General features: G+C 39.2%; 1 protein-coding gene across 1 annotated transcript in view; it reads left to right on the top strand.

The window, feature by feature from the left end:
- Positions 1–12500, top strand: part of LOC138056566 (VWFA and cache domain-containing protein 1-like) — a 36326-nt gene that overhangs the window by 5530 nt on the left and 18296 nt on the right. Inside the window, exons 2-5 of the mRNA XM_068902384.1 lie at positions 2790–3380; positions 4475–4616; positions 5818–6119; positions 7431–7569. Coding sequence (XP_068758485.1) covers positions 2790–3380; positions 4475–4616; positions 5818–6119; positions 7431–7569 — 1174 coding nt within the window. The remainder of the gene's footprint in view (positions 1–2789; positions 3381–4474; positions 4617–5817; positions 6120–7430; positions 7570–12500) is intronic.

Below are 12500 nucleotides of genomic sequence, written 5' to 3'. Positions count from 1 at the left end.
AGGTGTCAACATGCATCATAGTAATTCCATTTTGCTTTATCTAAAATTTATATTAAACTGTTGATTGGCCATGGGTATGTGCAGGGTGCACATAGACCATCATGTGAAAGGAGTAAGAGGTTCCGCACTTGTTTCGAGGGAGTAAGGATACTGTGGTGATGCACTTTTGTTTAATGATTTCCTGGTTATGAGTGATGCTGAAAGTGATGGTGCTGTCGCGGATGGAGGAGCTACCCCTCCTGTACAAATGGATTCACTTACTGGAGACTTTTAATGATGGCAAAAGACACATCTTTGATGTGTCGGTACTCGTTCGGTACTCGGACGTAGGGGCGAGGTAGTAGAGTATCATTGCTAACTACTTCCTCGCTGGAACGGCTTTTCGCATTGGAGTGTCATGTCTTGCTATTTCATGTTCGATTTCACCAAGAATAAACGTAAACGTCTTTTTTGTGACACGAAAATTCTCATACCACTGCTGTTGAGTAAAGGTACTGTCAACCATTCTAAACCAGTCATCTGACTTAGGATTCATCCAGATGTTTCGTTCCCTTGAAGAGTTAATCAGTGTTGACATCGCGAGCATGAAAAGCAACCGTTTTTTCCTACGGCAGCCACGGTATCTCATTAAACGCTCTTTCCTCTTCAGTTGCTCACTTTTCTGTTTCTTTATTTCACGTTGTTGCGTTTCTCTTCATCCTTTTTTTCCCTTAGCAAGGAGTTTACGAACATCAACAAGCTCGACGCCATGTTTAATTTGCAAAGTGCGCATGCTCTGTTACAATGTTAAGCCTTGCCTGGAGCAAAATAGCCTTGCCCAAAACAACCTTAGTGAGGATAAAAAGATGTATGTGTAAACAATCCTTGCCTTACCAAAATGTTAGCTATCCTTGCCAATTTTCATCCTTGCCTTGCCGTTTTTTCCTGTCGTGTAAATGGGGTTATTGCCTTCTATAGACTTTTTTCACAGAATTGTGTTGAGGGGGGTGTTTGACTGTTGAGCTCGCTAGGACTGTGTAATGATCTGATGCGCCAAGCTTGGGTAGTCTCTGGAGATTGAAAGTGTGAGGTCTATTAGTAAAAAACCAGTCTAGAATTCCCGAGTCTCTGGTGTTGAATTTAACAAGCTGCCTCAGGTGGTTGGGTCTAGCAATAGAGCCAGAGCACAGGCCAGTCGAAGTCGGGTTAAAGTCTCCTGTCAAAATAACCATCACGTTTGGGTGTTTCGAGAGATACATATCCATGTTCCTCTGTATATGATCACGAAGAGTCGCATTTTCAGCTTCACCGTTAGCAGTTGAATGGTAAACAACTCCCAGAATAATTATGGATATATTTCTTGGGAGTGAATGCGGTCTTAATTGAACCCAAAGGGATTCCACTTCTTCCTGTTCCATTTTGGCTAATCGCTTACACGGAATGTTCTCCTTGATGTATACACAGACACCGCCTCCAGGCTGGTTTTCTCTGTCATTCCTCAATAACAGAAATCCAGGGAGCGAGACAGCCGAATCTGGAATTAACTGAGAAAGCCACGACTCTGTTATGCAAATAACATCAGTTTTGTTATGGATGGCTACTTGATGCAGTTCGTCTATTTTGTTGGATAAGTAACGAGTGTTTGTTGACAAGATAGAAGGAACTTCGTAAGATTTTGCGTACGGAACTCTCTTGATAAAGGACTGTTTCCTGCTACGATACTGCGAAGTTGTTGCGCGAAGATTTCGATTTGTGATTCGCACATTGATCTGCTCGTTTGAGTTGATGATAACACTCGCGCAGACTTGACTCTTTCGGTTTTTCGACTGCTTCCCGGCTCTGGTTCCCCTAAATCGGAGAATTTCCAGATCTTCCAACGTATGAAGCAAGTCTTGAGGCAGGTTGGATGTCGTATACCGCCGTAGTGAGAGGAGAGTCTCACGTGAATAAAGACACGTAGGTGAACACAAAGGCTGCGAATGAAAGGTTAGCGAAAATCGTGAATTCTCGACTTGAGGAGGGCCAGGATTTCTCTCCACGTCCATAAAGACAACAAGATCGAAGTTGGGGTCTTTTCCAGGGATTTTAAGACTCGTAAGTCCACGTTTAGTGAATTTCAGCTTCGGTTGAGGGAAGCGAGTGCAACCAAGATGGCGTGACGAGGCACTTCCAATTCGAGTCTTGTAAAACAGAGCCCACAAAAGTCTCTCTGGTGAAGATAAGTTTTGGGAAAGGCGACTGATGGTTTTGTCGTTACTTCCGATGTAAATTTGTTGATGTAGCAGCCTTGAAATGACTAAAAGGAGCAAAATGACAGAGAGTATTTTCGGAGCAGCCATGACAGGCGCTAATTACATGCACATTATAATATAATACATTTACTCGGCAGAATCATCGTGTTTGTGAAAAGAGGTCACGTGACCAATTGTTGCAAAATGTCTACTGTCATTAAAAAGTAATTAAAACACAAAATAAGAAAAGAAACGAGAGGAATAAGAAAAAAAAAGAAGGATTAAAATAGTTCAATGGTTCAAGAAAAATAATTTCAGAAATATAAATGTTTTCAAGGCAGCAGACGAAACCAAAACAGCACTTGTTAGAGAACTTCAAGAAGAAAATGCATTCCCATAAAACGCACGACGACCGTGTGTCGAGAAATCCACAGTAGGAATAACAAGAAGCGATTTGGAGGATGAATACAGGGTTCGTGGTGGTTAGACGCTTAGACGGATTTTCTGGGATTTCTAGGACTACTAATCACTCTTAATTCTAACAGGTATCTTAATAATTTATTGTTTTGTTAATTGCAGGAATATTTCAGTAGACTTAGCTATGATACACGAAGCATCGATGGCGCAAAGCTCACCGAGGAGCTTGCTGTGAAGATGAAAGAAAAGTTCACAACACGTTTTGATGTTGCAAGACGATTAAAAAACGCTGTCGAGGCTTCCTACCATCAGACCCCAAATACAGATGCAGCAAAGCAATGTTGTAATATAAGTAAATCAACTTTGACATACGATGAAGGATTTCGCTCAAAAGTTGATCTAAAGAACGTCTGCTTAAAAATCTCGGGTAGCGCTCCACCAGAAGCGATACACTTGGATTCCGGGGCAATTTTAAATGAAGCAAAGAAAATTTTAAAAGAGTATTCTTTTATAAAATGGCAGTACTTTGGTTCCGAGAAGGGTGTGATGACCAATTTTCCAGTTTTTGATGATCCAGCTCCTTGCGACGGCTACGACCCACGTTTCAGACCTTTCTATGTCGAAACCGCTACACCAGAAGCAAAAGATGTGGTGTTGGTGATTGATACAAGTCGTTCCATGGTAGGCAATACGATGAAGATCGCTAAAGAGGCTGCAAAAACGGTGTTGGACACCATGAATCCAAAGGATCAGGTAATACGTATGATATGAAAAATGAGGAGTGACTATTCTGTACATACGGACATATAAACTTGATTTCAGCTTGAATCTCAGAGTAGCCTGATGACTAATACCTCTGGACATTATTACAGAAAACAGAACAGAACAGAAAAAACAACAACTACCTTAGAATCCCAACTAGTCAGGGGCAAAACAGTTGACAAGTTACATGTGCAGCCGAGACGGTGAACCAGGGTCTTGAACCCGAGATGTCCAGCTCCCAAGTAAAGCGCCCTGACCACCGGGCCTCATTGCCTTCAAAAAAGCTACGTTACATTGAATAAATTGAATAAACCTATCGAAATTGATTGCAATGTGTGGTTGTGTCAAGTCGAAAGATTCATATAAACATTACCGTAACGGCAGCGTTATTTGAATCGAGACAAGTGGTAGTCGACAGATTCGCTTTATAAGGAATGGTGGACTTTCGAGCAACTATACCAAACTGAGGCGAAAAGCCAGATCCGAATTTCAGCTCAGCAGGGCGAGCACCAAGTTGATCGGGAGTTCGATTCTGTGACTCGGTGTCATATGCCGGTCGAGTTTATTGGTTCTCTTAGCTGCTTAGAGAGGTTTCACTGGCTCCAGTTACTTAGGTTTTCCTCCCAAAACCAACTTTCCAAATTATTTGCATCTGACCTTATTTTCTCAAATAGACAAGTTCCTAGAAATTTCTGGGTTGTTCTAGTCTTTTGCGGGGGCAAACGGACAAATAAACCTCTACAATGGCCGTTAGCACCCACAAAGGACTGTAGCAACCCAAGATTCACTGGGAACTAACTCAGTATTGACAAAATAGTCTGTTAACCAAGATCTGGTGTTCCGTTACTTGAATAAAATTATTCTTTTTTTTTTGAATGAGGAGAATTCACAAATGAAATATATCTTTGCATTTACAGGTTATCCCTGATTAAAACACTTAAAATTTGTTTGTTCTGATCAGCTCTTTGCTGAAGCGAAAACATGGCGGAACGACGTCACCCGGTGACGTCATCATTGCGGATTGAAGCGTAAAATCTGGGAAAGTGCTGAAAAATTAACAGTAATCCTTATGTTTTATGTCTTAGGTTGGTGTTGTGTCTTTCAATGACGAGGCGTCGACTTACACTGGCAGTGGAGTGAGTCCGTGCTACAGTGAGCGGTTAGCTATAGCAGTTCCCACAAACAAAAAGGCTTTGAAAGCTTATGTCGATAAACTTACCGGAAAAGGTAAGCCCGTAAAAAAGAACTTTAAAAGTTTTAACTGTTGATTAAGATTCAAGCTAATTTTTTTTCACGGGATAAAGAAAAATCCCAAAAAGAAATGTCTTGAGTGAAGTTGGCTGGGAGAGTTCCATGACACCAGAAAATACTTGATTGTTAAGAGACCTAAATCTTCCTCCAGGTGTTAAAAAATGTCATGCTTCAGTTTAAAAATTAGTTTTAGACTTTTCTTGTTTTGGTGTCTGTGTCTTCCCTAATATTTGAGAAATATGTCTCTACTTTACATGCTGGAGTAAAAGAGAAAAAATGCAATTATTGTGCTCCAGATTTATGAGACAAATATTCATTTTGGCAAGCCGCCGTTCCTTGACATGTACAAAACATAGGTCACAGGTCATTGTTTTTCCCATACAGAAAGAATCCTAAACATTCATTTATGTAAACCTTAGGCCTAATTAGGCCTAAAGAAAAGTTTGTAGGCCAAGGGTGGCTACGGTTGTTTCTATTTGGGTATCCCGCCTTCCTGTTTTATTCAGAAGAATTGCCTCTTGGGAAAGTTGATTTGTGTACGTGTTTGCATGTTATTACGCTATCGTTGTCATGTTAGATAACACACAAGATACATTACGAAGAGTTCATTACCCTAGAGTAAAAATCTGGTATCATGTTTGTCCCCCTCTCCCATGTACAATGCTCATGCAAAATGTTGGAGGGACAAATTAAGAGTATTATAGTATTTTTTATATTGGCTAATTCTAATCTCTCCAGGACCTTCTTTATGTATTGTATTTGCATTGTAATGCAGCATTTACATTTAATTGGTATGGATATATATCTGGAACAAAACGTTTTATTCCACAAAACTTACTTTAAAAACTAGATGCTTTTCTGACGCTGATGGAGACTGGGGCCAATTTGGGTAAATCTTAATCTTGGGTGATGGACTCTTGTTACTCATTATCTCATTTTGGTTGCCATAGTGATCTTTGATTCCAGAGGACAGTGGTATGGCACTCTTTTAAATTGACACCATAATGATTGAGATCAGAGGTTGTCATGGTTTCGAAGCAAGCTCGGCTTGTTTTTAATTTGATGTGTTTTTTCACTGTCCAAACATATTTATCACACAGCGTGCCACACGAAATTGGCCAGTGTGGGCTACGCTTGACTTTTTCTCTTATTTGCATTTGGTTTCTCTTTTTTAAAGGTGACTCCATCTATGAGGTTGCTTTTGAAAAAGCTTGTACACTTCTTAAAGCCACCGCTTCTGAAAAGAACCAGAAAAATAGAAAAAGGGTGATACTATTTCTGACCAATGGCTACCCATCAGACACAAACAGTTCCTTGATCTTCAAGACCATTCGAGATTGCAATACTGAGCTAAACAATTCGATCATTATTTTCACGTTTGGAATCGGGACGGTTAACCAAGAAATCCTGAAGGATATTGCTACCCTGAACACAAAGAAATATGGATTTTTGGCGGACAGAACTGTTGGAGATATCACGGTAAATTCGAGTATATTAATGTATTTTTCAAACAATCGTCACTAGTTTTCTGCGTAAACCGCTCAAATTTTTTAATACATTTGCGCCAGGAGCCAAACTGGTAACTAGGAGTAAAAAAAAGCATCAAAAGCAAGGTGAACACACATAACACCAACCCGGTGTGGCCAACTCATCTTGTATGCGCACAACCATTATAATAAGAATAATAATAATGATAATAATAATAATAATAATAATAATAATAATAATAATAATAATAATAATAATAATAATAATAATAATAATGTACTTGCTTATTACGCATCTAAAAATCTCGATGCGTTTACAAAAATATTATATACATATATACATATTATAAGGAAGTAAATCATAATTTAAAGAAAAGTTCAATTAAATGAATTATATGCTTCTTTAAAGAGAAATGTTTTGAGTCTGGTTTTAAATATTTCAACTGTTACAGAGTTTCTAATATTGTCCGGTATAGAGTTCCAGAGTGTTGCGGCTACGTAGGAGAAGGCACGTTGGCCATAAGTAACTGTATTTATCTTTGGAACATTAAGCAGTAACTTGTCAGACGATCGAACAGAGCGGGTAGGTCGACGAACATCTATAAGTGCAGATAAGTAATTCGGTGCCAGACCATTCAAGGACTTGTATACCATTAACAAAATCTTAAATTTAATTCTACACTCGATGAGTAAACCAGTGTAGATTACGTAGTGCATCATACGTTCATATTTCTTAATTCCTGTAATCAGTCGTGCAGCAGAGTTCATTGTTCTCTGTAATTTGTCCAGGTCAGAACGGGTTGCTCCATATAGCAGACTGTTAGCGTAGTCTAAGTGAGATAACACTAGTGCATGGACCAGTTTCTTTAAACTTTCTTGAGAGACATACTTTCTTATACGACCAATGGATTTTATAGACAGCAAAATTTTCTTACAAGTGTCATTGATATGGAGTGTCATGTTCATATGGAGTGTCATGTTTCACCTGCGCTGCCAATTAAGCGGGTTGCGCGCATGCGTGATGTGTTGGATTCACTGTCTTGCTGTTATGGTGTGTTCACCTTGCTTTTAATGCTTTTTTGTACTCAGTAACATTTTCTCAGACCAACTTCTTTTTCGGTGGACATTTCTTGCGTAAATTAAAAAGAATTTATGCGTCTGTGACGTTATCGTGTCAACGTACAGTGATTGGCTCAGTTGAAAGATACTTGCAAGAGAAGCCGCTTTAAATGTAGAGGGTCTGAGGAAGCTGAAGGAGATATGTGACTTAAAAGCTGCAAATTGTGTTCTTACTTTCCTTCAGCCAGGGAACTACACTCACATTGACGATCGGGACGCTAACACCCTCAGAATCAAAATGACAACGTATTACAACTATCTTCCAAAAGTGAGCCTTAACCAGCCCGTAGTTTCTGTCCCATATATGGATGCCTTCGGAACAGGTAATTATTGATGTTTCTTTCATGCCATAAAAAAACTCAGTTCATCAGAGAGAATTGAAACCGTTGCCTTTTGTCGCCTTCCCAACGTTAAAAGGGAGCTTAAGCAACGACAACGGCAACGAGAACGTCATGTCAAAATATAAATTTGCGTTGTTTTAATCGCTTCGTGACTATTTCAACGTTTTTAATATGACAAGGGTGTGGTATTTCTTCAAAGATGACACCAGTCGGAACGCCACTCCATTTTAGGAGAGAAAATGAAAATTTATCCTCAAGTGCTGACGTTCTTCATAAAACCAAAAATTTGGCTATTTCACGTTGTTGTTTTGCTGACGACGGCAACGAAATGGACAAAAGTGAAAAACGCACGTGCAGAGCGTGCAAAGCTATTGTTTTTACCTACTAAATATGCAAATTCGTGACGTTCTCGTTGCCGTCGCCGTTGTCGTTGCTTAAGCTCCCTAAAGGCCCATCTTCAACCGACAGCCTTTTCGACCGTTTGTTTTTGTTATGGAAATTTGCATTGCTTATCGTGGCGATCTGATTGGATGCATTTCAGCTTTGGTTGTCGGTTGAAGGTGGGCCTTCTTGCGTGATTCGAATGGCAAGATTCGGAGTTTTCTTATCGACCTGACCTTGAGAGAAAACTTCGCTCCATTTTTTACCACTCAGTGCGTAATTCATAGTATAACCATCAAGTCGATCGATACAAATTATTTATCACCACCATTTAAGGGAGAGTCCCTCTCAGGGGAGTGTCCTTGTCCCTTGTTCCCTTTGAAAATTTGCTTGTGATTTCTTGTTCCCGAAATTACTTTCTAACTTGTTAATAATAATAATAATAATTAAAAATTAATTGATATCATACTTTATTCGCATAATAAAAATATTTACAAAAATTAAAATATCTCCAAAAGGTAAGAACTATAAATTTACGAGCAATATAGATATTTATCTGTTTCAAACTGTTTTAAAACTTCCAAATAAATAAATAAATAAATAAATAAATCAATAAATAATATAATAAAAATAGAAAAGTCATTTAATATTAGATCTGGCAAGTTCAACGTCCACATCAATGTCTTTAACATTATTGGTTCTCCTCCTATTTGATCTGGAGCCTCTGAGGCAGAGTAACGCTGACCTTAAAATAGAGAAAGAAACTTTTCCTCTTATCCACGTCATTGTCTTTGTCCCTAATAATAATAATAATAATAATAATAATAATAATAATAATAATAATAATAATAAGGCCAAAGTAAATTGGAACATTGAATTCCATATGGAGAAAAAGCCAGAAAACAACGCCAACAAAGTAGATATAGCAGTAATGGACAAAGAAAAGAAGGTATGGCTACTCATCGAAGGAACGGTTTGCGGTATAGGCTTGATATCAGATAGATGGAAGACCAAGCAAGACAAATACAAAGAGTTAAGGACGGGTATTAAACAACAATACCCGGATTACAAAGTCAACCAAGTAAATGTAGTTTTTGATTTCCTAGCAGAATACCACCAGAGCTTGAGGAATGATCTCAATGAACATTTAACTGGAAAGAACGAAGAAGAGACGCAATATCTAATAATGAAGAGCCAGAAATGGATCATATCACAAAACGTTGAAATAGTTAAGAACTTTTATACCTATAAGAGATAGGAAGAACGGGGCAGAGCGTTGAAAGGAATAGTCTAACTGAACATTCATATTTATAAATTATATAGCATAGCCTAGGACTAGTCTCGCTATGCTATTGATCATGTAAAACCGCAATATCAATAAGTGTCCATAATAATAATAATGATAATTTGATTCTTAAAAACGCATAATACAAAACGTCTCTACGCTTTTTACATAAAATAAAACTATATACACTCAAGCAGCATGATAATGATAAGATAAATATATAAATAAGTTCAGATTCACTATTCACTATAAAATGTTTTTAAAAAAAAGTCTTAAGATTGGATTTTAAAATATCTACAGAGTTTGCTGTTTTAAGATCTAGTGGCAAAGTTTCCATAATTCAGGCCCAGCCACAGAAAATGCTCTGTATCTCCGTAGGTTTTCGAGTTCGTGCGAGGGACTGCTAATATAGAATAGAATAGAATATATCTTTATATACCATCGGAATTTTAGAGTAGCTTGGTGTAGCTAATATATCCGAGAATTTGCCCTCCCAACCATGATACATAATCCTTTTCCTGTGCAACGTAAGCTACGAACGTGGAACGTAAGCTACGAGAGGTGGTATAGTCTGAGACGAGATAAGACAGGTACTTTAATTGGAGCTAACTATAACCCATTTTTTACTTTGTAAATGAGTAGTATAATTTTATACTGGATGCGGGCCTGTACAGGTAACCAACCAATGGAGTCTCTTCAGGATGTCACTTATGCGGTCTACTTTTTTAGGTCTTGCCAAAACTCTGGCGGCAGCATTCAAAACACGTTGTAGTTTTTTAATTTCAATTTCAGATACACCATAAAGCAAGCCGTTACACTGATGTAATCGTGTGGTAACAAAAGCGTGACCTAGATTTTCAGCTTGAGGTTGATCGAGATAGTTCCTAATCTTGCTGATGTTACTTAGTGCCATAAAAGAAGCTTTGTAGATGTTGTTAATGTGCTGCTTGAAGAGTCAAACACCATTTCCAGGTTACGGGCCTCATGTTTAGGCATGACGGTTAAACCTCCGGTGACAATCTCAGGTTTGGGAGAAATAGATCGAGAAGACTTCGAGTGAATGTGCAGAATTTCAGTCTTTACATCGTTCAAAACGAGCTTGTTGCTAGTACACCATGACTTAATGTCCTTTACACAGGCCTCAAGATCAACGGTTTCTGCGTCATGCTGTTGCTTGTCGATAATAATTTAAAGTTGAGTGTCTGCGTACATCATGACAGAGATGCCATGAGACGAGAAAATATCCTCAAGTTCTGCGACGTACAGACAGAAAAGAATGGGACCAAGGACCGAGCCCTGAGGTACACAAGAGTCTAGAGGACATGAATCTGATAGCTTGCCACCGATGCTGATACGCTGGGTGCGGTTGTGAAGGTAAGATTTAAACCATGAGATCACAGTTCCAGAAAAAACCAAACCGCTTCTCCAAGGGTGGAAGAAGCAGGCATTGATCAATGGTATCGAAAGCTGAGGAAAAATCGACAAGTATCAGCAATGCCTCATTACCATCATCAACAGCTCTAAGGAGATCGTTGTGTACCCGGAGTGGGGCCGTTTCAGTGCTGTGATAGCGGCGATAGGCTGATTGAAGTACAGGGTATAGATCATTCAAGTGAAGATGGGACAGAAATTGAGGGAGAACGGCGCGTTCAAGACCCTTGGATACAAATGGGAGATTAGATACAGGCCTGTAGTTGCCATGGACATTCGGGTCAAGATTAGGATTCTTGATGATTGGTGTAACCAGGGCAGACTTAAAAGCATCAGGAATATATCCAGACGCTAATGAACTGTTGATGATCTCCAAGATGGTTTGGAGCAGAACATCAATTGATGCATTCTTTAAGTAAGATAGTAGGTGTAGGATAGAGAGTGCAGGATTTAGTACGAGAGGTAACAATCATGAAACGAATTTCATCAGAGTTTAACAGATGAAACTCAGTCCCTCGTTCAGGGAAATCCAATTCAGGAGGATGGGTTAAAAGCCCACAGTCAGTAGTTGAAGTAGAGTTCCTTGGGTTATCAACTCTGGTCTTGAAGTAGTTGGCAAATGTAGATTTAAGATCATTTTTGTCGATGTTTGTAGGAAGGATCTGAGGCTTCTTAGCATTAACCAGCCTGTCGACTTCTTCAAACAGAGCTTTCTCATCAAGGGTTTTCAGCTTGTTATTGTGATAGCAAGTTTTAGCGTCAGTGAGGAGACAATGATATGCAGTACAGTGATCGCGATATATAACTGACGATCAACTTCTAAGGCAGTGGAGTGTCATTTACGTTCCAGACGGCGCCTCACAAGTTTAGCTTCTCTCAGAGAATCAGTAAACCAGGGAGCGTGAGGACGAAGGGTAACATAACGCCTTCGCTGAGGAGCATGTAAGTCCAAAAGATCACGGAGAATGGTATGATACTGAAGAGCTGGTTCAGACATAAGATTAGTCACCGAAGATGAAGAAGCTATTGATTCTTTGAAATGATCAATATTAATCCTACGTAGATTACGATGGTTCACGAATAGCTGTGTTGGTCTACTCCCTTGGGATCGAAAGGCGGCAAACAACCAGAGCGTGGTCAGAAGGCAACTCCAACGACGGTGATGACTGATTAGCCATAAGGTTCGTAGATTTAGTGATTAGTAGATCGAGAATGTGGCTACGTGTATGCTGGGTAGACTGTGCAATATGCTGTTGGAGGCCAAAAGAGTGCAGTAGATCGAGGAATGCAGAAGCATCATGGTCACTCTGAGCATTATCCACGTGAACATTTAAGTCTCCAGTGATAATAAAATGGCCAGATGAAATAATTAGAGACTCCAGAAACGTCGAAAACTCTTTAAAGAAGAGGGGCATAGATAATTTATTCCGCGTGGACGGAGGAGTTCGGTAAATAGCAACCAATCGAAGATAAATAGAACCAGAAGAAAGTTGGACTGTGATGACGAATATCGTTGTCGATACTAGTACACACAACGCTGAACCACTTCAATTTGTTTTTTACCACAATATTCAAGGCCAAAGAAAGTTTTTATTTCAGAGCGTGACCAAAATCATGACACAAAGAAAAAGCAAGCGTTGTCTATAACTTTCTCGCAATATGATTGGTTTATTTTCCAAATGGGATTTCCTGATTGCCTATCACATTGCGTGACAAATTGACACGAGCATGACGCGTACAGCGTTGTCTAGACTCTTATCGACAACGGCAAATTAGCCAATCAGATGGTGAGATTACAAGCAATTGTGCTTCGTTG

Source organism: Montipora capricornis, chromosome 7 (genome assembly GCF_036669925.1).
Source record: "Montipora capricornis isolate CH-2021 chromosome 7, ASM3666992v2, whole genome shotgun sequence".
In the NCBI taxonomy this organism is placed as follows: domain Eukaryota; kingdom Metazoa; phylum Cnidaria; class Anthozoa; order Scleractinia; family Acroporidae; genus Montipora; species Montipora capricornis.
The sequence above is the reverse complement of the archived record's forward strand: the minus strand, read 5'-3'. Positions and strand labels throughout refer to the sequence as shown.